Genomic DNA, 26855 nt, shown 5'->3' on the forward strand with positions numbered 1-26855 from the left:
ATATATATATATATATATATATATATATATATAAAATAAGTATGCTCAAAGGTTCTTCTAAAAAAATGTACTCAAAGTTATTATCTTAAATATTATGCTAATACTCAAAGAAATAATTAAAAAAAATATATAAAAGGCCATAATCATTTTCTAATTTATGATCTTCATTTTTTCCTCTAATGATTTTTTTTGAGGTCTTCACTTTATTCTTTTAAAATTAAATATTTTATGCATATTAGTATTTATAAATATTTTTTTACAATATTTTGAATTTTTTAGAACAACATTCAACTAACTACATAAACTATTAAAAATATATATAATTAATGCATATCTCTTTGTTATGATCATTTAATAATTAACTTTTTATCGACTTGCAATTACTACAGAGAATACCTTTAAAATTTTAAAATTTTGGTCTATTTTGAAATCTTGATTATCTAATGGAAAAGCTATGGAGACCTTCAAAAATTACAAGACCCATAAAATTAATCATATAATTATAAATTAATAAATTAATGATTTTAGTGCTAACAAATAAGTATTTTTAATAAAATTTTTAGATAATCATTATTTTTAAAAATTGGTTTATTTTCAAATTTAAAAGTTGGATACGTATTTTTAAAAAAAATAAAAAAATAAATAATATTTATTTTTAAATTTTGAAATAATTATTAATAATTTTTTTAAATTAATACCACACGATAATTTTTTAAGCATTACTATTAGGTCAAGTAGTTTAATTTTGTAAATTATTTATAAATTTAGATTATCTGACAATTTTTTAAGCATATTTATTAAATGAGGTTGCTTAATTTTGTTGGCGATTTTATAAGAAGAATTAAAATTTTAAACTTAATTGTCGGGGGACCATATAACTTGATTAAATTTCAATGACACAAGTTTTTTAAAATGCTGGCGAGGTTTCTTCAATGACGTATCCGTAGAAATCTTTTCTGGATTATACAATTACTTGTCAAATCTTCAATTAAAAAATAATAACAAAAAAAGCACTTTTAAATAGTTTGTGAAACGTCAAAATACATACTAATCTTATCTGCTTCTTATATAACTCCCAAGGCATATTTAATAGCTTCTGAAACACAGAAATGGAGAAACAGATAGCAATTATAGGAGCTGGTATCAGTGGACTTCTTGCTTGTAAATACACATTATCAAAGGGTTTCCATCCCATAGTTTTTGAAGCAAGAAGCGGCACAGGAGGAGTATGGACTAAAACTGTGGAGAATACAAAGCTCCAAACTCCTAAACCATTGTATCAGTTCTCAGATTTTCCATGGCCAGATTCAGTCACAGATGATTTCCCAAACCAACATCAAGTCTTAGATTATATTCAGTCTTATGCTCAGCATTTTGACTTACTCAAGCACATCAAGTTCAATACTAAAGTTGTTGGAATCCACTATGAAGGCCCTTCCCAGGAAGAGATGCAATCATGGAGTCTTTGGGGTGGCAATGGCGAGCCCTTCAGCTCCAGAGGAAAATGGAAAATAGAAGTAAAAGACACTCAAAGCCTTGCAACTGAGGTAACCGCACTAGTGAAACACAGATCTCCCATGTAACTTGATCATCTCTGTAATTCCTTTTTCATAGACAAAGATCTGACCGTAAATACAGGTATATCAAGTGGATTTTGTGATCCTCTGTCTTGGGAGGTTCAGCGATGTTCCTAACATTCCAGAATTTCCTCCGAGAAAGGGCCCTGAGGCATTTCAGGGTGAGGTGATACATGCAGTGGACTACTTCAACATGGATTTTCAAAGTGCTAGGAAGTTCTTACAAGGGAAGCGAGTTACTGTTGTGGGGTTCCAGAAATCTGCACTGGATATTGCAATGGAGTGCTGTGCAGCAAATGGTAAGACCATATACGCGCATCTTCTTTAATTAATTAATTTATTTTCATTTTGTGAACAGCAAGACAATGGGTTCAACTGCTGATGCTATTAAATAGGAATAATTAAGGATCTTGCTAATTAATCTGAACCACAATTTCACTAACTATATAAATTGGGTATGTACTTTAAAAGATTAATTACTTTGAGCGTGCTAATCTTTTTGGATGAAGGTAGTCTTGCACTACAAATTATATTATTACATTTTTTGTGGGTATATACATATTAAATAATGGTGATGGTAAATTTCAATATTTTGGACTCTATAATTATTTGTCTTTTCTAATTTTGGTCTTACAAGGCAGCATGACAATGTTGACTAGGAAAAGTGTTGATGCAAAGTTAATATTGACTATGAATAATGTTAATGTGCAAAGTTCAAGAATAATTATTATTTTTTGATTTGGGAAATTCTCATTTATATTTGGGTGTCTATATATTTAATTAATAGAAATTTTATAACAAATATTTATAGGTGATATCACTATAATTTTAAATAAGGTTTATCATCATTTTTAATCAATGTGACATTTATAAATTAAATAGATATATACATTCAGGTATAATTTATTGTTTTCCCTATTAATTTTAAAAAAAATTATTCAATATAATTATTATATATATAATAAATATAATATAGTTATTGATTATAATATAACTCACACATGATAAATAATTATAATATACATACATATAATGATTGTATTTTTAATACTTTTCTAATTTTGGACTCTAACAATACATTGGTCTTACAACTCTTTATTTTTTCACCATCATTTTTTGGAGAGAAGAAGAAAAGTTAATTGTTGTATTCTTAACCAATTAAGCAAGTAAAAAACCTACATGATTAACTTCAATAATGGCCGGCATGTTCATTGCATCATGGTTGTCACTGTCACTTTTACGAGTAGATATTAAATCAACTTTGGATTGTAGTAGATTTGAAAAAAAAAAAAAAAGTTTGGATTGTTGTACAAAAAGGCCTCTTAAGTTTCACAGCGTAAGCTTTTTACACTATAGAACTGTGAAAAGCCTTTTTGCACAACAATGAACAATCCAAACTTGATTGTGCATCTATTCATAAAGGTCCCAGCGATAATGCAATGATCATTCCGGTCATTATTAAGTTAATAATTTGATTTTAGTTAATTTACAATTTAATCCTTAACTTTTGGTAAATATACAATTTAATTTATATATTTTCAAAATTAAAAAAAATTAAATCCTTGATTTTGACAAAATCAACATTTTAATCCTTATATTTTCAAATCAAAATAAGTCTCATACTTTTTAATTTTTATATTTATATAGTTCATACTTTTTAATTTAAATAATTATATACATTATATTTAAATTTCAAATGTACACAAATTTAAATAACTATTTCATTAGAAATAACTCTACTAAAATATTTGTATCCATATTGATTCTTTATGGACCCATTAAATATGTATGAGTATGATAAAACACATTCAAAATTAGGATAGTCAAAACATAATATTAATCAAATTAATAACTTTCATAATGTGTAATAAATTTTTTAAAATATGAAATTTACTATGTTTGGTTAATATAGTACACTATGAATAAATAAAATTTATATATTATAATATTTATTAATTAGGTCAATGTAAAATTTTAAAAGTGAAATACTAACTTATTTAATTTAAAAAATATTGAGAATAAATCATTAGCTTTTTCAAAAAGTCAAGAATTTAATTGTTTCATTTTGCTTAGTTATATTACACTAACAACTGCTTAACCTAAATTAATGGCAGGGATTATTCTATTCATTTATTGAAATATCAGATAATAAATTATTTAATTATGAAAATATAAAGACTAAATGTATATTCCCCTAAATATTAGGAGGGTTTTTAATTGCTTAAGTTGAGAATACAGCATTAATGTTTTCTATATATAGAAAGATTTGTAATCATGTAACAATATTTTTAAAGAAATAATTCCTAAAAATATTTGCACTTATATTAATATTAAGAAAAGTTATAAATTACGCAAATCAGAGTAATTTTTTTATTTTCATTATAATTATAAAATTATATAGTTAATTTTTTATAATAAAATAATTTAATTAATACTAAAAAAATTAAAACTCATAGCTATAAATTATATAAACTAACATTATACATCAAAAATCAAATTAGCCACCTCCTAATATAAATAAAAGATATAATGGCGAATCAAGTTTTTCTCCCAAACTTATTAAATGATATTTTAATAATCAAGAGAAAGATAATAAATAAATTATATAAATATTATTAAAATAATATTTATTTAATTAATGTAATTTATTATTTATTTTTATATTTTTTTTCAATTTATATTTATTTATTTATTTTATATCTTCAATTTTTTTAAATTATTCTTAAAATATTTTAAATAAAGTAAATATAAATATATAGAAAAATTATATAATCATATCTTTATTTAATTAAATAATATACCGTAATGATTATACCGCTAACGTGCGGACAAAAACCTAATTGGTTTATAAATTCCATCTTTTCATTTACTATCCATTAATTCGAAGAGATGTCCAATAGATTTTTCCGGACACTCAATTTCAACGAATTCTATTGAAAAAGCTTTTTGTTCATAAAGAAGCATATTGTTTTTGTATTATTTCTTTCAACAATCACTAATAGATTATTTTGAAAAAACCTCATGTACATGTGAATGGAGAAAGAAAAGTTTGAACATGTGTTTTATGATTAATTTTTTTTTAACCACAAAACATTCATAAGAGATGAATGAGTTTTATCTTAATAGAATTGGACTTTCTTCGGTATATTTTTTAAAAAAATTAAAATTTATTCTTTTAATATTTTTATGTAAATTTTATTTATATTTTTCACATTATCTAATTTTAAAATTTTAGACTTTTATTTTGATAACTTTATTAAGATTTCATTTAATTTTGTTAATATTTATTTTTCGTCCCCTCAAAAATAAATTTCTTGTTCCACCCCGATTCTTTGATGAAAGATTGATCGTCAATCACGATCTGTTAATTTTATAATCTTTGGCTTGTAGGGGTTGAACGTCCATGCAGAGTTTTATACAAAACTGAACATTGGACTGTCCCTGACTACCTTCCTTGGGGGGTGCCTCTAGCCTATTTCTATCTCAATCGCTTCTCAGAACTCGTCGTTCATAAGCCTGGTGAAGGTTTCCTACTCAGTCTTTTGGCAAATATTCTCACACCTTTGGTAACCTTTCTTTTTCTTTTAATTTCCTCCCCTGGTATCACCTGAAAATGATTTCTAACAATTCCGATTTCAGAAGGCTGCTAATTGAGTTTTAATAAATTTACAGAGATGGGCTTTTTCAAAATTTATGGAAAGCCATTGCAAGAATAAGCTTCCATTGGCTAAATTTGGAATGGTGCCCAAACACAGTTTCCTCCAAGAAATTAATTCTTGTACAGTCTCAACGATTCCAGACAAATTTTATGACAAAGTTGAAGAGGGAAGCATCATATTGAAGAAAGCTCCAAGTTTCAGCTTCTGCAAAGAAGGCATTAATGTTGATGGCGAGGACCAAACTCTAGAGACTGATCTGGTCATATTGGCTACAGGTTTTAAAGGTGATAAGAAGCTCAAAGACATCTTTATGTCTGCAATGTTTCAAGAATGCTTAGTTGGGTCCCCTACTACAGCAATTCCTCTCTACAGGTTAGCATTTTTTATAAAGATTACATTCCTTTATGAAAATTTATTCTTATGCGTTTGGAAAGTCAAAAAAATAAAAGAATTCAATTCAATTGAAGTCATTTTAATTGAATTATTTTTTTCCTCAGGGAATGCATTCATCCACAAATTCCACAGCTGGCAGTGATCGGATTTTCAGAAAGTCTTTCCAACTTGTACACCTCAGAGATAAGAAGCCGATGGCTAGCAGAGCTTCTTGATGGTACATTCAAGACGCCTAGCATAAAAGAGATGGAAGAAGATGTGGAAAAATGGGATCAATATAAGAAACGATATTCAGGGCCCTATTACAAGAGATCATGCATTGCTACTCTTCATATATGGTACAATGATCAACTCTGCAAAGACATGGGATGGAACCCAAAGAGAAAGAGAGGATTCTTTGCTGAACTGTTTGAGCCATATGGACCCATGGATTATGTTTCGCCTTTCTGAAGTAGCCGTTGGTGGTTTTGATGTGTTCTCAGTTTCTGTTTGGAAAACGAGTTGCCATGTGATTTCAGATTCTGTTACTGTTTGGAGAGTTGCTAAGGCGATTTCTGATTCTGTGTTAAAATCATTATCTATGCTTGTAATTTATGAGCATGAAAATTGTCGCTCAAGGAGATGGCGTCGGGTTATTATTATGAACAATAACAGAAATAATATGCAGAAACAAGATCATGCCTACATCATATTAGTCTCACTAACCGGCGGGCCCGCCAATTGTTTTTTCAGTTGTTTTTGAATAAGAGCCCCGATGGCATATTTTTTGTTGTCAATAATAAGCTTAGTCAAATATATTAGTTTCTTTTGGAATAAATCATTTATAAAAAAAGTCAAATATATTAGTTTCCTTTAAAATAAATCATTTATTAAAAAAAAATTAAGTGAATATTCATAACCCCATCCAATTCAATTCTTTAAACTCCTAATGCATTTGTATTTGATAACTTATTGAGAACATTTATGGAGGAGAGCTATAAAAGAGAATACATCCAAAGTATGTGAGAGGAGTAATTAAAAAGTATTTTCTCATTACCAAAGTAATTTTTATTTTCTCTATCAAATTATTTTATCTTCTTACTATATTTGATGCAGTCAAACCACATAAATATTTAGGGTTGATATTCATTTCATTTTGATTGCATTTAGTCTATTTTATATTTATTTTAAAGTATTTTTAGTTTTCTTTTAAATTCTGTTTTAATTTGATCTAATCCCATGGATTTCGGCTTTTATTAGGTATATTTCGATAGTAAGAGAAGGTATGGAGGTGATTGGAGAAATGTTAGAATGCGAAAATGCAGCGTAAAAAGAGCTAGAGAAGAACACGGCTACGTGTTATACATTACACAACCTGTGTTAAGGAGTAACAAGACAACACAACCCGTGTTTCTGAAAAAGTAAAATTACACGGCATGTGTAATAAAAACATGGCTTGTGTAACCTTTTGAGCTGCAGAAAAGCTGAAAGTTAAAGGTTTAGTGGGCTATATGGGTTAGGGTCGTGTAAATTAAAGGGATTAAATGGCCTTTGTTTTTTTTGGCGACAGAAACTCAACCTAACTTTTCATGACTACTGGCCATTCCTAGAGGTTTTCTAAGCCTATTAGGACTCTGAAAAAGTGTTTTTCTTCAGATATAAATGCAAGAAATTAGAGTTTTACTAGGGGGAGAGGAGGGGGGGGGGGGGGGGGGGGGGGGTTATTTGGACCTAATCTCAGCTTCTAAGAGATTCACATGGGAGATCAAAGTTGAGAAGATCCACTTTTTTTGCACAAGGGGAGATTCAAGCTGAAGTTCCACAAGATCAAGATTGCCAATCTTTTTTAGGTTCTTTAATTCTATTTCTTCTCATGTCTTGTTTCTTTTATTTGATGAACTTGATTGTTAAGTTTAACCATGAATAAATAGTTTTTTTTTTCTTTTTTTTTTTTTATATATTCTAGGGTTTGGGTTGTAGCTCTTTAACTTCAACTATAGTTTTAATTTAATTTTATTTAATCAATGGATTGATATTTGTTTTTGATTCAATTCTGGTATGCCTAAAGCTTGCATTATGTTTGGATCCCATAATTGTATGCTTTTAGATATTGAATGAAGGATCGAAAAATGAAGTTTGATATTGGATCTCTGGAATACGAACTTAGGAATTTATAACTTAGAGATAAGCTTAAATTGTTCGAGGATAAATTGAATATCAAAGAGCCTAATGGGTTTCAATTAACATGATGCCATGAAAATAGATATGATTTTAATTCTAACACATCTTTTGTGCCTCTTAAGAGAGGACATTAGATATTTTAAGATAATTCACCTTCAAAGCAATGTCATCCATGATTGAGCGAGTTAAGTCTTGGATTATAACGAGTTAATGCAGTGAACCTAGTCCTAGAATCTTTTATCCATTAGTTGTTAGTTTCTTTGATTCTTATTAATTGATAAATTAGGTTTTAATAATTGCTTTTAAATTTAATCTCGGCTCAAATTTGATCTTCTATATAATTAAAATCATGACAGTTTGATACTCAACACAATCCTTGTGGGAATGATACTCTACTCATCACTTTATTACTTGTTAATGATCTGTGTACTTGGGATTTTGCACAATAAGTTTTTGGCACCATTGCTAGGGATTGGTGCTTGATATCAAACGATTGGTGATTTGGTTAATCCAGATAATTTTATTTCTTTTATATTTTTTTTCATTTTTATTTTTCTATATTTCTAATTTTATTTCTACTTGTTTTTTCTTATGAGGTACATTAAGATTTTTCATCAGCAAGTCTTCATAAGTTTTATTCAACAACACAATGAACCCTTTTATGTTGCTTGGGAAAGATTTAATGAATGAATAAAGAGATTTCCTCATCATAATCTTTCAAATCAGTTTATAACTCTTTATTTCTATAATTGTTGTGATGAAGCAATAAGGAATTGGGTAGATAATGGAGCTTGGGCTACTATTGATCACATTCTTTAAGGAGGAGAATGCCATTCGCTTGTTGAATGATATGGCAAATTTTGATTACCATTGGCATTGGGATCCTTCACTACAAGGTTGATGTAACAGCCCAATCCATCTCCAGTCAGTATTGTCCGCTTTGGCCCGTGGGCCTCACGGGCTTGTCCCTTGGGAGGTTTCATTCCCAAAAGCGCGCTGACCAGGTGAGGGAAGCTTCCACATATATGGCCCAATTCTTTCCTTCCCGTTTTCGATGTGGGACATGAATCCACCCCAGTGCGTAGCTGGTTGAACAAGCACGTCCCAACCTCATCCCTGGGTCATGACAAGCCTACCAGCTTTCGCCTGGTGCGTCCTCGCACCACACACCGTACTAGAGGGAGTCCAGCTCTGATACCACAATGTAACAGCCCAATCCATCTCCAGTCAGTATTGTCTGCTTCGGCCCATGGGCCTCACGAGCTTGTCCCTTGGGAGGTTTCATTCCCAAAAGCGTGCTGACCAGGTGAGGAAGGCTCCCACATATATGACTCAAATCTTTCCTTTCCGTTTCTGATGTGGGACATTAATCCACCCCAGTGCGTAGCTAGTTGAACAAGCACGTCCCAACCCCATCCCTAGGTCATGACAGTTGAAGTCACCAATATCCTCTGCACATCTATCAACCTAATATTTCACACAAATCATTTGAGCTCCAAGAAAAGAAGAAAGTGGGACTTGAAGTGGCAGTAGCTCAATTGAAAAATTTTGATGACCTATGGTGAACAATGAGATATTGTTTTATGATGAGGAGTTAAACAAGCAAGGTTAAGAGAATGCAGAAGCTTTATGGGAATTTGAGCCTCTAAAAGAGAGAGAACCTAAAGTTGAAGAATAAGACTCCTTTGGTGTTGAGTTATTAGTAAAGTTCCCATAAGAAGAAGAGCTAGAATAGATATTGGTGGATTTGAAAATAGGTGAGACCATCAATTTGAGCTCATTAATGGTACTTACACATCTAGCACCAATAGATCCTTTTCTCCCATGGACACCACTTTCGTTATGATATGTCCTCCATGAGCTAAAGCAACCCTCATTCTAAGCATATTATTCTAAGCCATGTGTTGTTCATATTGCATGCAAACTTGTTTCAAATCTTGCCAATCTTGAGGGTACCATAAATTAAGACTCATATGTAGTGTTATATGACAATTACTATACGTGAAAGCTACTTTTTTATTAGCACTTCTGAAAGGGTCAAGCTAATGACCTTAAATTAGCACTTGTTGGGAGGCAACCAAAGCTTTACTATTACTTTATATATATATTTTATTTTATCATCTTCTAAACTTGTTTTACTTATTGTTCGCTTTATAGGTTTAAGAAGTACTTGAAAGAAGCAATGGAGAATAAGTATATAAATCTTCAAGGGAAGGCACACTTTAAAGGGGAATATTCTTTATCCATTAGCTTTTTCTTATTGATAACATTTATGATGTTGCTCTTGAGTTGATTATGCTATCCTAATGACATTGATAACAATGTCAAATTTAAGTTTGGGAGTGCAATAAAATTTGTGTTTTAGATTTTGCATTTTAAGTAGAAAATTTTTGCATTTTAGGTATAATATCAATAAAATTTTTGCCAATATTTTGACTCTTTTGATATGATGAGAATTGTTTTGATGAATGATTAGAGTGACTTTGAGAGATTTGATGTGTAAATTGCTTAGAAAAGTATAAAAGGAAGAATAATGTTCACAATGGAATTGATATTTAATTTTGTGTAAATTATTTTTCCTGAACATGTGTACATCATTCTATTATAATGAAATTTTGAGTTCTTAGCGCAAGTATATGTGCATAGATATGATTTCAATTGTCTCGCTAGTCCTATAATAGGTCTTTTAAATTTATCAAGGCAAAATTCTAGCATACACTTGATAAAGAGATGATTTAGGTGTTCTTTGATTTTAACCTCATTATAGCTTTGATTTTAGTGTCATTATAGCCTTAGCCACTCTTGATTAAAATACATCCCTTATAACTAACTTAAGTCTATATTTTTACTTATATATTTTCTTCGTTTACCCATATTATTCAGCTAGCCCTAAGTTTAAACACTTATCTTACTCTTATGAGAGAGTTTGTTTGTAAAAGTAAGAGGTACACTAAGAACAAAAAAAGGAAAGAAAAAATTATGGAAGAAATAAAATAAATGTAACACCCTCCCTGTAGCAACTCCGTACATTCTACTGTTCCGGTGACCAGTGTCGGTCCGGATAGCTAGAACGTTCGGAAAAATATTTAAACTAAAGTGAGGAACCAAAATTAACTCAAATATTAATAAGAAAAATTTAGGAAAAATTTTAGAAATAAAATACAACCAAGTTAAATGAGCCGGTGCCCTAGCGATGGGTAACCTAGTGAGAAGTTGCGGTTCTCGTGACTAGGAGTCCTAGACCCGGGGGAAAAATTATAAAATAATTATTGGGACTCCAGAGAAGGGTTATTGAGGTTCTTATGGCATTAGAATGCCAAGGAAATGCTTAGAAAAACTTTTCAATCGGTACAGACAATTTTGGCCCGTTAAGCCAAACGGAGGGCATTTTTGTCATTTCGTCTTCAGAGATGATTTTTGGCCGACTTGTCCAGTTAAGTAAATAATTATTATGACATAAAATGTGAATAAATATTACGAAAAATTGAATTGAAAATGAGTAGAAAAGAAAAGGAAAAAAAATGAATTAAATGGGAATTTATGACATCACATGATGTCATTAGTGTGCCTTCACCCAATTACATGGTGACACATGGCATAAACTAACTTAAAAGAGGTCAAATGGACTGGAAAATGAAGAAAATCAGACTTTTCTTTCTTTCTTCTTCCTCTTGCCGTGAACCATTCCACCATAACAACCATTAACAAATTTCTAAACCTCCATTTCCCTAGCTTTCTTCCACCAAAAGCCCTAGTTGTCTTCACAAAAAATTCACCCCACACCTTGAGGAAGCTTTGGGCAGCAAAATTTTGAAGAAAAATTAAAGTTTTGGTTGGCTTGGATTTGAGCTAAAAGAGGTTAGTGACCTAAACCTTGAATTTCACTTAAATTTCATGTTTAAGAACTATAAATGTGTGTAAATGACAAAGAAATTTGATGGAACACCATTGGTATGCTAACCCTAGATTTTGGCAGCCATGGTTAGGGTAATATGATGATGATTTTTGGAGAGCTAACATGCTAGTATGGCTGCCCTTAATGTGTATCTTATAAGTGAATTGATAAATGCAATGATAATGCATGGTTTGGAAATGTTGAGTTAGGGTTTGGGTTGAAGAATGAGACTTTGATCTTGTGATAATGGGAGTAGGTTTTAATGGTCAATTAGTGACCATTTGGTTTGGTTTGAATAAAAAATGAAGTGATTTGGGTTGTGGGATTTGAGGTTGGAGTGGCTGCCTTGTGTGACCTGCAGGTTTGGATGTGAGTCCAGCCTGTTTGGACAGCCATAACTTAAATTGTAGAGGTTCAATTGGTGTTTGGCCAATTGAACATGAAATTAGACACAAAATGGCACAAATTTGGTGAAGAAACCATGCCCATAAGACCAAACTAAGTGGACCAAAACCTTGCTCCAATCTGGGTGACCTGCAATCTGCCTGGGCAAAATGACCAAATGAACAGTATTTGGTCATTTGGCCATAACTCAATGTAGCAAGGTCCAATTGACCTGAAATTTTACCAGCAATAAGTTGAGATATAGACCAACAACTTTCATGGAGAAACCTGACCCAAATTATGACCATAACCTAGTCAAATTGCCAACCAAACTTGAGTTACCAAATCTGGCAGAAACAATTTTACCCAGAATTTTGGAATCTGTCCAATCCGGCCAGTTATGGTTTTTAGGCCATAACTTGAGCTACAAAACTCCAAATGGAGTGATTCAAAAAAAGAAATTCAACTAGACAAAATAAGGAACAACTTTCATGTTTATCATTTTTCCAAATTCCCACTGCAACAGTAACTAATGGAACAGTAAACCCAAAGCTTGAAAACTGAAAATTTTGTCCAATTCACATTAAGCTTAGAGATGGTATTGGCAACCAATACCAACAAGTTTAAAATACAAAATGTGGTATGTTGATGATATTTAAACTAATTTACCTATAGCCAATGCAAAAGTCAACATTTTGGTTGACCAATGAAATGATTAGTAATCATAAAAATTTAATTTCAAAGAATTACATAAATAAAAAGTGTTAAATGCCCTAGTAGGCCTAATGTGATTGGTTTGGATAGGTTGGCATGCCAATAGGGTTCTGTTAGCAGTACTGCATATGGCTTCATGCCATTCTGTATTTCATGGCTTCCCATGCCATTCTGTGACATAATAGCCTTTGGCTATGATATTGAGTTGTTATACTCGGGTTTAATCCCCGATAATTATCACAGCTTATTAGTCGCTTGCTGCACAATCGAGACACAATGTGACCGATGGTGTGATGGTCCGAGGTACTTAGTACCCAGTACCAGTTTACTCGTTTATCCAGTCCAGTCAACTAGTATAGGTTACTCGGGCAGTATTAATAAATCTTACCAAACTTCAATTGAATAATATTGCAATAAACATTTGAGACTTAGTTCACCCAAAAATGTAAATATACATTATGTACACATGTTTTTATTTTATTTTATTTTATATTGTCACCACTAAGCAGAATTGCTTAGCGCGTCGCTTTTGCCATGCGCAGGTACTGGAGACATAGCTGGGGAGTCCAGCAGGCCTCATACAGGGTGAGCCTTCATATCTGCACTCAGAGTTCAGAGTCACCTCATATTGCAGTGCATTTGGTAGGACATTAGGCCACTTTTGATATTTTGATATTTTGATATTTTGTATTTTGTAACCTTCTGTAATGTATATTATAAATTCATGTAATCAAGCTTTTGATGTAAGTATCTATGAAATATGTTCAGTAATAAATTGAGCATTTTTCATTGAGTTAACTGTGTTTTGAATTGAATTGAATTTTGAGATATTGAAGTGAATTGAGAAATTGTTGAGTATATATTGGAGGTTGATTGAGAATAATGTGATGATATTATTGGGAGTGTTTTTAACAGGTTCAGAAGAAATATTTTTCCAATTTATAGTCGGCACTCTGCCGGATTTTCTATAAAATTTGCGGAAAAATTTAGGTTTATCAGAAATTATAAATAAATGAATTAAAAGGGATTAATTGAAATTGAAACATGAAATGGTGTTCCGACACACTGAGTGGCATAACTTGCTCGGCTACACTGTAGACGGGTAAGGGGTGTCACAATAAAAGTGCTAGTGTTAAAAAAATTATAAAGAATTACTCCATCTAAGTGTTCAAAGAACGAGTTTAGGGATGGAACCAAAGAGGGACAAGTGTAATAAATCCAAGAGTATAAATAAAGTCCCTATTCAATTATCAAGAAGTATGCTAGCACTGGAGTCAATTTGTAAATTTCTTCTCTTCATAAATAAAAAAAAAGAGAAAAATTTTAGTGTGTCTTGATCTTTTATAGATTAATGGTTCTCATACTTTGATTACCTTTTATCCTTTTTTTTTTGTTTCCATATTATTGCCATTAACACCATTACAACTTTAAGAAAAGAACTTTTGATCTTTTGATAGTGTGTGCTACATTAATGGAGATAGGGTTAGGAGATCTGCATATAGGACTTGAGAAAATTAACTAAATACATTTACATAAAGGCATTAGAGAGCTAAGTTCACTTGTACTTATTTAAGTAATGTGATTTCTTGCAACTAGTATGTGTACATTTGTTTTGGGTTGGTAATTTGTGCTTTACTAAATATTAGTATATACAATGGATGTTTGACTTCTTAGCATTTTGATATGTTGTTGACATGTTGATTTTTTAAGGTTGTCTTTAAAAAGTCTAGAATTTCATTTCATGTTATACTGAAAAGGAAAATACCTCTCATATGCATTTAGATTTCTCTCTGCTTAAGGACAAGCAAAGGATGGAGTTTGGGGGTATTTGATGTAGTCAAACCATATAGGCATTTGGGGTTAATATTCATTTCATTTTGTTAGCATTTAGTCTCTTTTATATTTATTTGAAAGCATTTTAGTTTTCTTTTTAATTCTGTTTTAATTTGGTTTGATCCCATGGTTTTCGGCCTTTATCAGTGTCACACCCTACTCTTCAGTAAGATGTAATATGATCCCGTAGTACATCTAATGAATTATCATACTTCACCTATAGGTAACCCATTAAATATACTACAAGGGATTTTAAAACAATTTTCTTACTTTTTAGAAGTGGTGAGCATTTTCTTACCTTTTGTAGAAGTTTAAAAACTAGCTCAAAAATTTTTTTTGTCCATTTTATTTTTACGCAATTTTTTTTTAAAAATTTCGACAGAGTGCCGTCTGTATTTTAAGAAAACAGTTTTTTAAAAACCTGCAAAAACACTTTCAATATACACTTCATCAAATCACAACCACCATTACTTTCAATCAATACAAATCAACCCAATCACCATAATTCAAAACAACATTGTCATCTCATATAATTCAAATTCATTTATACACATTGCATTCAAAATAAATAATTTAAAATCACAATTTAATTTACAGGCATAAAAATCCAAAAGGTAATATTATTATAATTTACTATACAACTGCTTAATTTTACATACATACATATGACAATACCATATTTACATCAACCAAAACACAATGGGTATAAATAATATACACGTACAAAAATCTTCAAATTGTGCTCCCCTATTTCTGTAGCAGCTCACTCTGCTGCTATGTCATTTTCCCTATCTGCGACAGCAAAGAAAGCTATCGCTGAGTATAAAAATACTCAGTGGTGCACAATAAAGTATAAAATGCAAAATATAAAACATTTATCATTAATTCACAGTTCAATATTTCACAATCACATTTCACAATTTTTCAAATCATATTTATAACAAATCACAATTTAAATATTTCACAATTTTCAAAGCTTAATATAACACAAATTTGATCAAACAATTTAATAATCATAGTGTTGCCAATCAATAGCACAACTTAGGCCATGACACAAAATTTCCAAACATGCCGTATTGTATACCACGACAAGGCAAACTCACCCCACTAATCGTAATCAATGAGGGAGGTGGCTAGCTAGCTAATGAGTACTCATCCAAACTCACCTCAGACTGGCAAGCCAGAGAGGGAGGAAAGTGATCAAATATCAAACTCAACCCCACAAGTGGAGGAGGAACATAGTAAGGGACTGCCATGCCAAGTGTGAATAAAAAACAATTTAAATCAAGTTATTTAAACATTTCACGCAAAACACAAATCAATTTCCAATTCAAATTTCCATTCATAAAATGGCAGCACAGCATTTCTCGAAACATTATTTAGCATAAATTGTTCCAAAATGTATTGAAATAATTTTCTAATAACAAATCGAAAGTGAAAAGTTATTGTGCACAAACCTGATGTGAGTCGCCTCTAGGCCTTGACTCAGTTTGCCCTATTCTTTTCCAGGTCTTTTTCAGCTGAAACACGCAATTTATAGTGTTTCAGTATCTTATCTCATAATAAATCCAATAATTAATTCGTATATACTTAATTCTAGCCCCAATATGCTTAAACTAACGTTTTTGAAAATTTTCATTTCGGAGTTACTATTTATGGCACTATTCAAGTCAATTTATTGACTTTCTAATGCTTAATAGGTATGGGAATTCTAATTTCACCCACATACCACATTTTGGTTACCTAATTTGTTGGTTTTGGTTGTTTTCCTCAAACTTTAAGTTTCATAGGCGAAATTCTAAAATTTTAGATTTGGTGTCCGGTTTTACACTGTTCCATTGGTCAAGTTGCTGTGGTAATTTGGCTAAGTTTTCTTCATAGAAGTTGTTCCTTATTGTTTTAACTTTATTTCCATTTTTCAATCACTCCATTTGGAGTTTTTTAGCCCTAGTTATGGCCATTTGAACATAGCTGGCCGGATTTGGTGTTACCCAGAATTCTGGGCATTTACTGAATAATGGTAGTTTTTGTGGGTTGATTGCAGGTGGTTTTTCAAATAGGTTATGGTCAAAATTTGGGTTTGTTTTCTTCATGAAAGTTGTAGGGCTATGTCTCAGCTTTCTATCAGTATAAAATTCAGGTCATTTGGACCTTCCTAGACCAAGTTATGGTCATTTATATAACTACTATTCATTTGGTCATTTTTGTATAGGTCAGTGTGCCCAATTCCAGATTTGGCCTAATTGTTTACTAAGTTATGGTCACTTTTTGGGCATGATTCCTAAATGAAAAATGTGCCATTTAGTGTCTAGTTTAATTCCCAATTGGCCTCACACCAATTGGGTTGGTAAATTTTCAGTTTTGGTCCCTGAAAGGGACCTAGGTCAAGCTGCTTGTAGATTGACCCTCACCAATCCGAATTTAAACTTATTTCCAACAATTCATACACACCACAAATGGTCACAATTGACCATTACTCAACTCAAATAAGGTTAACTACATCATTTGGCTAATTCTCAAATTTTTCTTCAATTTTTTACATGCTCAAAACCCTAGCTACACATAAAATTCAATCTAATGTATTTCAAAGTGTACACTCATAATCTTCACACCTAATTCACCTCAAATAACCATTCAAACACCTCAAACTCATTCATATCAAACCCTAACCCTACCTGGACAAATTTCATATTTGGTCCCTCAATAATTATTTTTGTTTGATTTTAAGTTAATTTCTAAGCTACTTACACTAAAAACATAAGTATTAAACAATAAATTTTCAATTCACCACTAACCTTAAACTTTGAAGTTCAACTCTTCCCTTTCTTCCTTTTCTTCTTTTCTTTCCTTCTTTTAAAGCTTCCTCAAGTTGATCTAACAAGTTTTTATGGACTATTTTGGGGTCAAAGTAGGTTTTAGTGGTGGGAATCAAGCTTGAATTCAAGCTTCCATGGTTTTTCTTCAATGGTGGTAAGAAAGAGAGGTGGGCGGCACACTAAGAAGAAGAAGACCAAAATGATTTTTTTCTTTTTTTTTTGTCTTAAAAAAATGCTTTTGATTTGGTCAATATTTGTAGAAAAATTAAAATGGATTTTGACATCATGATGATGTCATCCAATGATGTAATAACACTTTTTCCTTTTTTTTTCTTTTGCATTTATTTTTTCATTAGTTCTTTAATTTAATTCTTAATCCCAAAATTTTCTTTTCTCCAATTTTATTGGACAGTTAGGTCAGGAGTTAGCTCTAGGGGTGAATTGACCAAATTGCCCCTCGTCAGTTCAATCCGGTTTGCAAGTTATTCGATATTTCTTCCGGATCTCTGACCTAATTATTTGACCTGCTTAACAATTCTCTTCTATGATTTTCTCTTTTCCACTATGTTCGCAATAATCCTAAGGACTGCGGCATCACATTTTACGGTTCGAAATTTGAGTTTAGACGACCTCATGATCATTCAGAAAGGTCAACCATCGCTGTGACTCCCAGCTCATTTAACTTTTTATGCTTTGTTTTTCTTCTTTATACTTAACTATTTGGCAATTACTAATTATTTGCGTTCAAGGCTTATCTAGGTATCTTAAACGTAGTTCTAATCCCCTTAATTGTCCGGACCGACACCGGTCACCAGAACAATGACATATACCAGGCTATGCAAATATGGGTGTTACAATCAGTTATATTTCTATAGTCTGGGAAGGTATAGAGGTGATTAGAGAAGTGTCAAAATACGAAAATGCAGTGCAAAAGGAGCCAGAGAAGAACAAGACTCATGTTATGCATTAAACTGTCCGTGTTGAGGAGTAATAAGACAACATGGCCCATGTAATAGATTACACGGCCTGTGTTCCTATAATAATAAAATTACATGTTCCATGTAATAAAAACACGACTTGTGTAACCTTTTAAATTGTAGAAAAGCTAAAAATTGAAAGACCAGTGAGCTACATGGGTCAAAGCCATGTAAATTAAAGGGATTACACTACACGTGTTGTTTTTAGCGACAGAAACTCTAACCTAACTTTTTACGACTCCTGGCCATTCCTAAAGGATTTCTAAGCTTGTTAGGATTCTAAAATAAGTGTTTTTCTTTAGATATAAATACAAGAAGTCAAAGTTTTACTAGGAGGGCCTAATCTTACCTTCTAAGAGATTCACATGGGAGATCAAACTTGAAAAGATTCACTTTTGTTTGCTCAAAGGGAGATTCGAGCTAAAGTTCCACAAGTTTAAGGCTACAAATCTCTTTTGGGTTCTTTAATTCTATTTCTTCTTTTATCTTATTTCTTTTATTTGATGAACTTAATTATTAAGTTCAACCATGAATATGTAGTTTTCTTTATTCTAGGGTTGGATGTAGCTCTTTAATCTCAACTATGGTTTTAATCTAATTTTATTTAATCAATGGAGTGATATTTGCTTTTGATTCAATTCTAGTGTGCCTAATGCTTGTATTATGTTTGGATCCCATAATTGCATGATTTTAGATATTGAATGAAGGACCAAAAGATGAAATTTTGCACTGGATATCCAAAATATGAACTTAGGAATTTATGACTTAGAGATAAGTTTAAATCCTTCAAGGGTAAACTGAATATCAAAGAGCCTAATGGGCTTCAATTAACATGATACCATGAAAATATGTATGATTTTAATTCTAACACGTCTTTTGTGTCTTGAGAGAGGACATTAAATATTTTAGGATAATTCACCTTCAAAGCAATGTTATCTATGAATGGCGAGTTAAGTGTTGGGTCATAGTGAGCTGAGGCAATGAAATCCTAGTCCCAAAATCTCTTATTTATTAGTTGTTAGTTTATTTGATTCTTATGATTTGATAGATTAGGTTTTAATAATTGCTTTTAAATTTAATATCGGCTCAACTTTGATCATCTACATAATTAAAATTGCTATAATTTAGTACTCAACGCAATCCTCGTGAGAGTGATACTCTACTTATCACTTTATTACTTATTAATGATCTGTGCACTTGCAGGATTTTGTACAGCAATATTTCTTATAGTTCTCTTTTAATTTATAATACATTATCAACATGAAGTTTCTTTGTAGTTTCAAATTTAAAATAAAAGTTTATTTTGTTATTCGTAATAAGGTAATTCTTTCTACACTATTATATTATAAATTTATTATATATGTTATATAATATTATATGTGCATTTAAATATGTATGTTTCTTAACAAAATTATTGGTAATTTTATTTGCTTAATATGTGCTCATATATTCATAATAATCAATATTAATTGGTTAAATGGTAAGTTGGTAGTTAGGATAATTGATTATTTTAATAGTAATTTAATATCCCATTAAAAATATATAATTATGTATTCATAATGCTATGTTTAATATTTATTTATTAGTTATTTTATTATTTGATTTATTTCCTTTGAATAAGATTTAAAAAAATTAAATTTATAATATTAAAAAAATTCTTTAATATTTGAAATGCATCGTTAATTATTTAAAAATTTGATTAGTTTATTTATTTTATTTAAAGTTATCTATAATTTATTATAATTATTATTGTTGTTTTATATTAGCTTGCGTCATGTAAATCTGATCAAATTTGAGTTTGCGACCCTTGACATAACGGGTGAGAATTATTTATCATGGGTGCTTGATGCTGATATTCACCTTGAAGTAAGAATCTTAGGTATACAATCCAAGTAGGAAAATAAGCATCAATCCAAAATAAGGCAAAAGTAATGATTTTTCTTCGTAAGCAGAATATTTAACAGTAAAAAATTCACTTGAATTATGGGATAATTTAAAAAAATGATATGACCACCAGAAAATAATAATGCTACCTAAAGCTCATTATAATTGAATGCATCTACAGTTACAAGATTTCAAAATCGTAAATGAGTACAATTCTGCTATTTTTAAAACAAGTTCCCAATTAAAATTGCAGGGAAAAGGTTATAGATGAAGACTTATAGAAAAAAATTTTCAACTTTTCATGCTTCAAAAGTGCTCCTGCTGCAGCAGTAATATCATAAAAAGGGTTTTAAAATATATTTAGAATTGATCTCGTGCTTGCTTGTAGCTGAGCAAAATAATGAGTTACTAATAAAAAATTATGAAGCTCATCCCATTGGATCTGCTCCATTCCTCCATTCCTAAAGTGAATGTAGTAATACATAATCATGATTGTGGTCGCGATCGTGGTCGTGGTCGTGGCCATAGTCGTGGTCATAGCCGTGGGCGAGGATGTAATAATTATCGTTATTGTAGGCACTATATTTTTTTCGGCCCTAAAATGAAATTAAAAAAATAATAAAAATAAAATAAAAGTACAGTAAAAAAGAAGAAAAAGAAAAATTAATTTATTTTGAATTTTGGTTTCAATTTGAGTTGGCATTTTCGATTTCAATCTTTACTTCATTTTTTTTATCTTTGTTTTTAATTTTAATTTTAGGTTTCAAAACAATAATTTTATTTTTGTCATTTAATTAAAAAAAAAAGAGAAATTAAAAGTGAATGAAATTAGTTGTTTGGATTCAATTTTGATTTTGATTTCACATTTTCAATTTATTTTGAATTCTATTTTTTTTAATTTTTATTTTTCAGAAAGAGGAAAAATATTTTATAAGGTCTTAATTTTGGCCATTAAGTTTGAGATATACTCCCATTTTATTTTTTAGGAGAAATAGAAGAGGATAGAAATTAATTAAGGATGAATTAATTTTTGTTAAACTTCCAAAGCTTCCTAGTTTTCTGAAAAAAAACCCTCTCATCTCCCCTTTTGACTCTATTCTTCACGTTTCTATTCTCGATACAAGATTCTTTGATAAAACCTACACCCATCAGATCAGCAGGGACCATTCTCGATCATATTCACCCCTAAAGAACCACAGTTCTCTCTCCTCCATTCCATCACCAGCAGACCTAAGACCCATTCCGCCTCCTCTTCACGCCTACACTAGCAAATTCCTTCTTCATCAATGCTCACTCTCCATCGCTAGAGCAATTCCTCAATACCTTTAATAGTTTCAGTCCTCCTCACTATAGATCCTTATTTTGTGATGAGTATGTGTATTGAGGCCGTGGAAATCCGATGATGAAAAATTGCATGACTGTAAGATATAATTGAAGGCATGGAACTGAATTATTAATTTAGTGGCATGATCTTGAAAAAAAAATAATAATATGTTTTTTTGGGAAATTAATTTAATTTAAATTATTTTTTTTAAATTTAATATAGGTAGTTCTTAAATGGACCTAATTAAGTTTAATTAGGCCCATGGGGCCTAAGAAAGCCTAGTTAGGAATTTTAAATAGAACCCGTTTAATTTATTTTCTAAAAATTAAAACAAGAAAATATATTTTTCTCTCTCTCTCTCCCATACAAACTCTCTCTCCCACTTGGCCCCACTCTCTTCCTCACTCCCTATTGGTGCTACCCCTTTTCCCTCTCTTCCTATTGGTTGAAATACCTCACCCATATCCCAATCTCACCCAAATTCCTCAATTTCAGTTGTTTAAGTTATCTGAACTATAACACCCTAGGTAAATCCCACATCGACAAAACACGGGAGAGATGCTGGGTTTATAAGTTGGTGGTTCGTAACCCCTAGTGACGTGTTTTAAAACCGTGAGGGCTTCGGCCCAGAGCGGACAATATCACTAGTGGGCCGGGCCGTTACATGAACCTTATCACACTAGTACTTCAAACCCTTTGGCCCCACACTCTTTCTCACTCCCTATTGGTGCCACCCCATTTTCCTCTCTTTCTATTGGTTAGAACACCTTTCCCATATCCCAGTCTCACTCGAATTCTGCAACCCCAGTTGTTTAAGTTATCTAAATTTTATCACCATAGGACTCCAAACCCTGTCACACCTCTCTTCCAAAACTCTATAAATACCTTACCAGAGAAAAAAAAAAGAAAAGAAAAGGAGATGTGGAGGAGAAGACAAAAAAAAATAAAAAAACGGAAAAAAAATTAAAGAGAGGAATAGCCAAAATTCTTTTAGTTATTCTTTCTTCCTAGAGATATTTCTTAAAGGTTAGTTCTTTTATTTTCTTTACAAGATCTATGCCATGTAATGTTTAATTCTATGTTCCTTGTTTTTAATTTATTTTATATGTTCATATAGATCATATAATCATGTTTAATTTGAGGGGATACACAACTCTGCACATGTTCAGTTTTCTGTCTCTCGTATTTTTATTATTTTTTGTTATTCTCTGAATCTGTAAAAAATTTGTAAAAATTATATTCATATTTTACACAAAATTCTATTAATTTTAGGCTCAAGAACCACTTAAAAAGCTTTAATATTTTGTAAGTTATGGCTGTTTGAAGTTAGAGTTCCTGTAAAATCCGATTTGCAGGATACCCGACTTGTGAAGCCCATATCTCCCTTGTTTCTTTATATTTTTGTGTAAATCTGATGTCTAAAATTAAGTTTGGAATCTTGTGAATCTTTTCCAATTTGTTTCGCATTCATATCTGCTATGGATGGTGAGTTATGAATTTTACAAAAAAGTAGGGCGATTATGTCATCAGGAAAATTTATGATTTGTGTAGATTATTTGGCTAGGGTTTTGTTTAATCTATGAATTTTATGATATTTTATGATGTTTTGGCTATCTTTTGTAAATTTTTCATGATTTTTAAGCTTGTCTAACTATTTTTCAAAAATCAAATTTCTTGTTATTGTCAATCTGCTAGAATTTGGAAATTGTATGTTTATGCATGTTCTTGTATTTTCTTAGGTTCCAATTGATATTTGATCTATTTTTCTGTGCTTTTTTAATTCAAGAAGTGTCATGAATATGTTAGAAGATGTGGACCCTTAGGTAGTTATAACTAATTAGGAATCTTAACCCTTTAGGAGAATAGAGTTAGAATCCAATGTAAATAGTTATTAATATTTTCTTATTTTCTTTATTTCTTTTATTTTCTTTAGTTTTTTTTTATTTTTTATTATAAATAAAAATGGATAAGTAGCCCTAAGGTAAGTACCAAAAAGGGCATTTGCGTGGAGCTTATATGGAGCTAAATGGGAGTAAGCCAGGGATATCATTGCCATACCAGAAGAGAAGACCCTTTTTTAAGGGTAGCTTGCCCCAATGACAACTACAATTACTAACAAGTAAGTAATTCTAAATTTCTAGAATAACCATTGGTATGAAATTGTAGTAATAATAGGATTTTTATTTGGTAAATTGAAATTAACTTTGTTTTTAATTTAACTGACTTTTTCATGTAATTAATTTAAACAAATACTTTGCAAATAAAAATTAATCTTGTTTGTAAATTAAACTAGCATTGGCATGTAAAATAAATTTAATTTAATACTTGATAATTGTAAAATAAATTTGCATGTTAGAAATCTTTATTAAGTTGTGATTGTTTGGGCCTTATGTGATATTAGAATAAATTACGCATGTACATAATTAACTTAGTTCAATTATCCTTAGGGTAACTTGGTGAAAATTAATTAATTAAGTTAAATAGAAACGTAGGGTTATTTAAAATTGAATTTATTTGTAAATTAAATTCTCAATATTAAAATAATTTTAGTCATCTGGTAAATATCATTTAAATAATTAGGAACCTCATAGATAGGAATTACTTGTGCATGAAAATTATTTGTAAACAACAACCCTTTTGTGAATTACTTGCGTGTGTAGGATTGGAATTACATTTTTTACGATGAAGTTTAATAAAGGAATAATAAACAAGACTTTTAGAAACATTAGTAGAGGATTGGCACTCGAATTAACGAGGTTAGATCTGGTGTAAGGGGTGTTTAACACCTTTCCCTTACGTACCCACTATCCCGAACCTAGACATTGGGCAATGGTAATAACGGTTGTGGAAACTCTGCAAGGAGTAAGTTGCCATCCATGACCCTCGGAAGAAACACTGAATATGTGGCATAAATCCTTAGTACCATGGTAGCGTTATGGGAAGATGGTACTTACCAGTGGTTTGATTCTATTAGGATTTTATGAAGTGCATGTCTAGGAAATGCTGTCTAAGGAGGTGGTACTTAAGTGAGACCATTATGACTCCACCATCTTTGCTGGGCATTACCTGGTGCATTTTATATGATTCTAATGGATGATATATCGCCTTACGCCTACCATCCCACAGTTTGGCGACTCCACTAGGGACTAAATGGATAGTTACTCCAACATGTTTCTATTAGTATAATATTATTCCTCTGTTAAACTTTTTGCATTGCACTACACTATCACACGGATCACCTTTACCCTTTTTAGCCCCGTTAGTATTAGCCAAAGAGACCATAGTTCTACTCGAGCTATGATGAATTGGTGAATGCTTGCACCCCATGCTCGTACCTTCGAGTATATAAAAGAGCCACAGCTCTGGCCATTGTGCTTAATGGACAAGCTCTTACATGGGTGACCCTTTTCCTACCCGATGAAGCCCATGAGCTATAGATTTTAGCCCTAGGTACCCCGTAGATTTTTGTTGTGCTGTATTTATAACCTTACTATTCAAACCATAAGTTCTAGTGGTAGTTGAGATGAACCTAGGCCTATGCGTAAACCCAATGTGTGTAGAGGCCCAAGTCCATTTCAAAACCCATGTTAAGTAAGAGGATGCTTACTTATGGTTAAACTTTAAGGATATAAATCATTTGTTTATGAGGGGAGGATCATCCTAGACCAACCCCTGTTGGTGTTTCCAATGTATCGTAGCCTAGGATAGAATTTTTTCTTACCCTGCACGTGAGAGTTAAAGGTATAAGGGGCCAAAGATTTAGTTCTTGAGATTTTTTTTTTCGATTTTGATTCAATCTTTGGTCTGATTTTAGTTCAGTTTATATGGTATGGTTTTGGTTCAGTTTTGGTTCTATTGGTATGGTTCAGTTTTGGTTTTGTAAAAGTAAAGGCAAAAAAAAAAAAAACAAAAAAACAAAAAAAAAAGAAAAAAAATGGTCCCTTCATGCATTGCATTCATGTACATAGCATACTTAGGTTAACCCTTAAATCCTATTTTTTTGAAAAAACATAGCCTGAAAACATACCAAAGAGACTTCTAATCAGGTCACTTGGGTTAGGGAAGGGAAGAGACTAGTAAGGACTTCACCTGAACTACTTAAGATGGAAGAAACTATGGCCATGCTTAATGAAATATTAAACGCCAAGATGTTTGAGCTAGAAGAGAAAATTGTGATCAACTTTAGAAAGAGGCCCCGAGGTAGGCCAATTAAGTGGCATTAAAGTTATTAAGGTTCAAATTGTGTCTCTCACCCCAAGGGGACTTTTCCAATTTATCCAACCTTATCCAAAGTTTTGGAGTGTCTCAAAGCTCAAGACCTCCTACAACTCTTAGCACCCAGACCATTACCAAATCCACTATCACCTAGCTATGATATCAACTAATATTACCGGTTCTACCAATGCCCACAGTCATGACACCGACTGATGCTTTCAACTTAAGCATGATATCTAAGATCTAATTGATGCCAAAAAGATAATTGACCCAAAAAATCAATAAAAAAAAAACCCATACTAGCCCTATGTCTAACCCAAATTTCCACCTACACCAGGACTCTACATGATCTCCATCACCCCAAATAACCCTAACAGAATTATTGACTTTATCCCCCATTCAAAAGCCCAATGAACCTATCCAACCCATCCAAAAGCCCAATGAACCTCAGTCTATAATGGTTGTTGACATTTGTGATAATTCTAGCTATGATGAGGGTCTTTTGGATGTCTGGACTGATTCTGATGAGGAGATAGTTGCATTACAATTGGATAGTTCAATTCCACTAGTGTCTGATTTTCAAGTTATTGGGATCTATGAAAACTAAATGGATCTAAAAGTGGCTACTATGAAGAAAGGGATGAAGGTTTTTCTTAGCATAGGCCTAGGAGAAAGTATACATGGTCTGGTGACTTTTCTTGAGATGAAGGGGTAAATCACGAGTCATAGTTTGGGCTATGAGCCAACAGAAGAGGAAGAAGAGCCAAAGCCTCCTAAGTTCTTGAAAGAGGGGGCAATTACCTTGACATATGATTAGGGGTTACTACATGTGAAAGAATTAGAGCAGAAAATCAGCACCATTGATCTAAAGACTACATGAAAGCCAAGCACCTAAAGCTATACCCCTAAGTTTGAGTCTGTCTTTTATAATGCTCATAGTAGTGATATTGATGTTTCCATTTCTGATATACTTGATGCTAATTCTAAGGTGAAGATCAACAGCATGACCAATCCTTTTGCTTAC

At 31.5% G+C, this 26855-nt stretch overlaps 1 protein-coding gene across 1 annotated transcript; it reads left to right on the forward strand.

Moving 5' to 3' along the window:
• The first annotated feature begins 1064 nt into the window (after nucleotides 1-1064).
• Nucleotides 1065-6313, forward strand: LOC110654846 (probable flavin-containing monooxygenase 1). The gene is made up of 5 exons (XM_021810969.2): nucleotides 1065-1547; nucleotides 1639-1876; nucleotides 4968-5143; nucleotides 5250-5608; nucleotides 5734-6313. The coding sequence occupies exons 1-5, from the start codon at nucleotides 1110-1112 to the stop codon at nucleotides 6077-6079; spliced, it is 1557 nt and encodes a 518-aa protein (XP_021666661.2). The 5' UTR covers nucleotides 1065-1109; the 3' UTR covers nucleotides 6080-6313.
• The last annotated feature ends 20542 nt before the right edge of the window (nucleotides 6314-26855 follow it).

This window comes from Hevea brasiliensis, chromosome 1 (genome assembly GCF_030052815.1).
Source record: "Hevea brasiliensis isolate MT/VB/25A 57/8 chromosome 1, ASM3005281v1, whole genome shotgun sequence".
In the NCBI taxonomy this organism is placed as follows: Eukaryota; Viridiplantae; Streptophyta; class Magnoliopsida; order Malpighiales; family Euphorbiaceae; genus Hevea; species Hevea brasiliensis.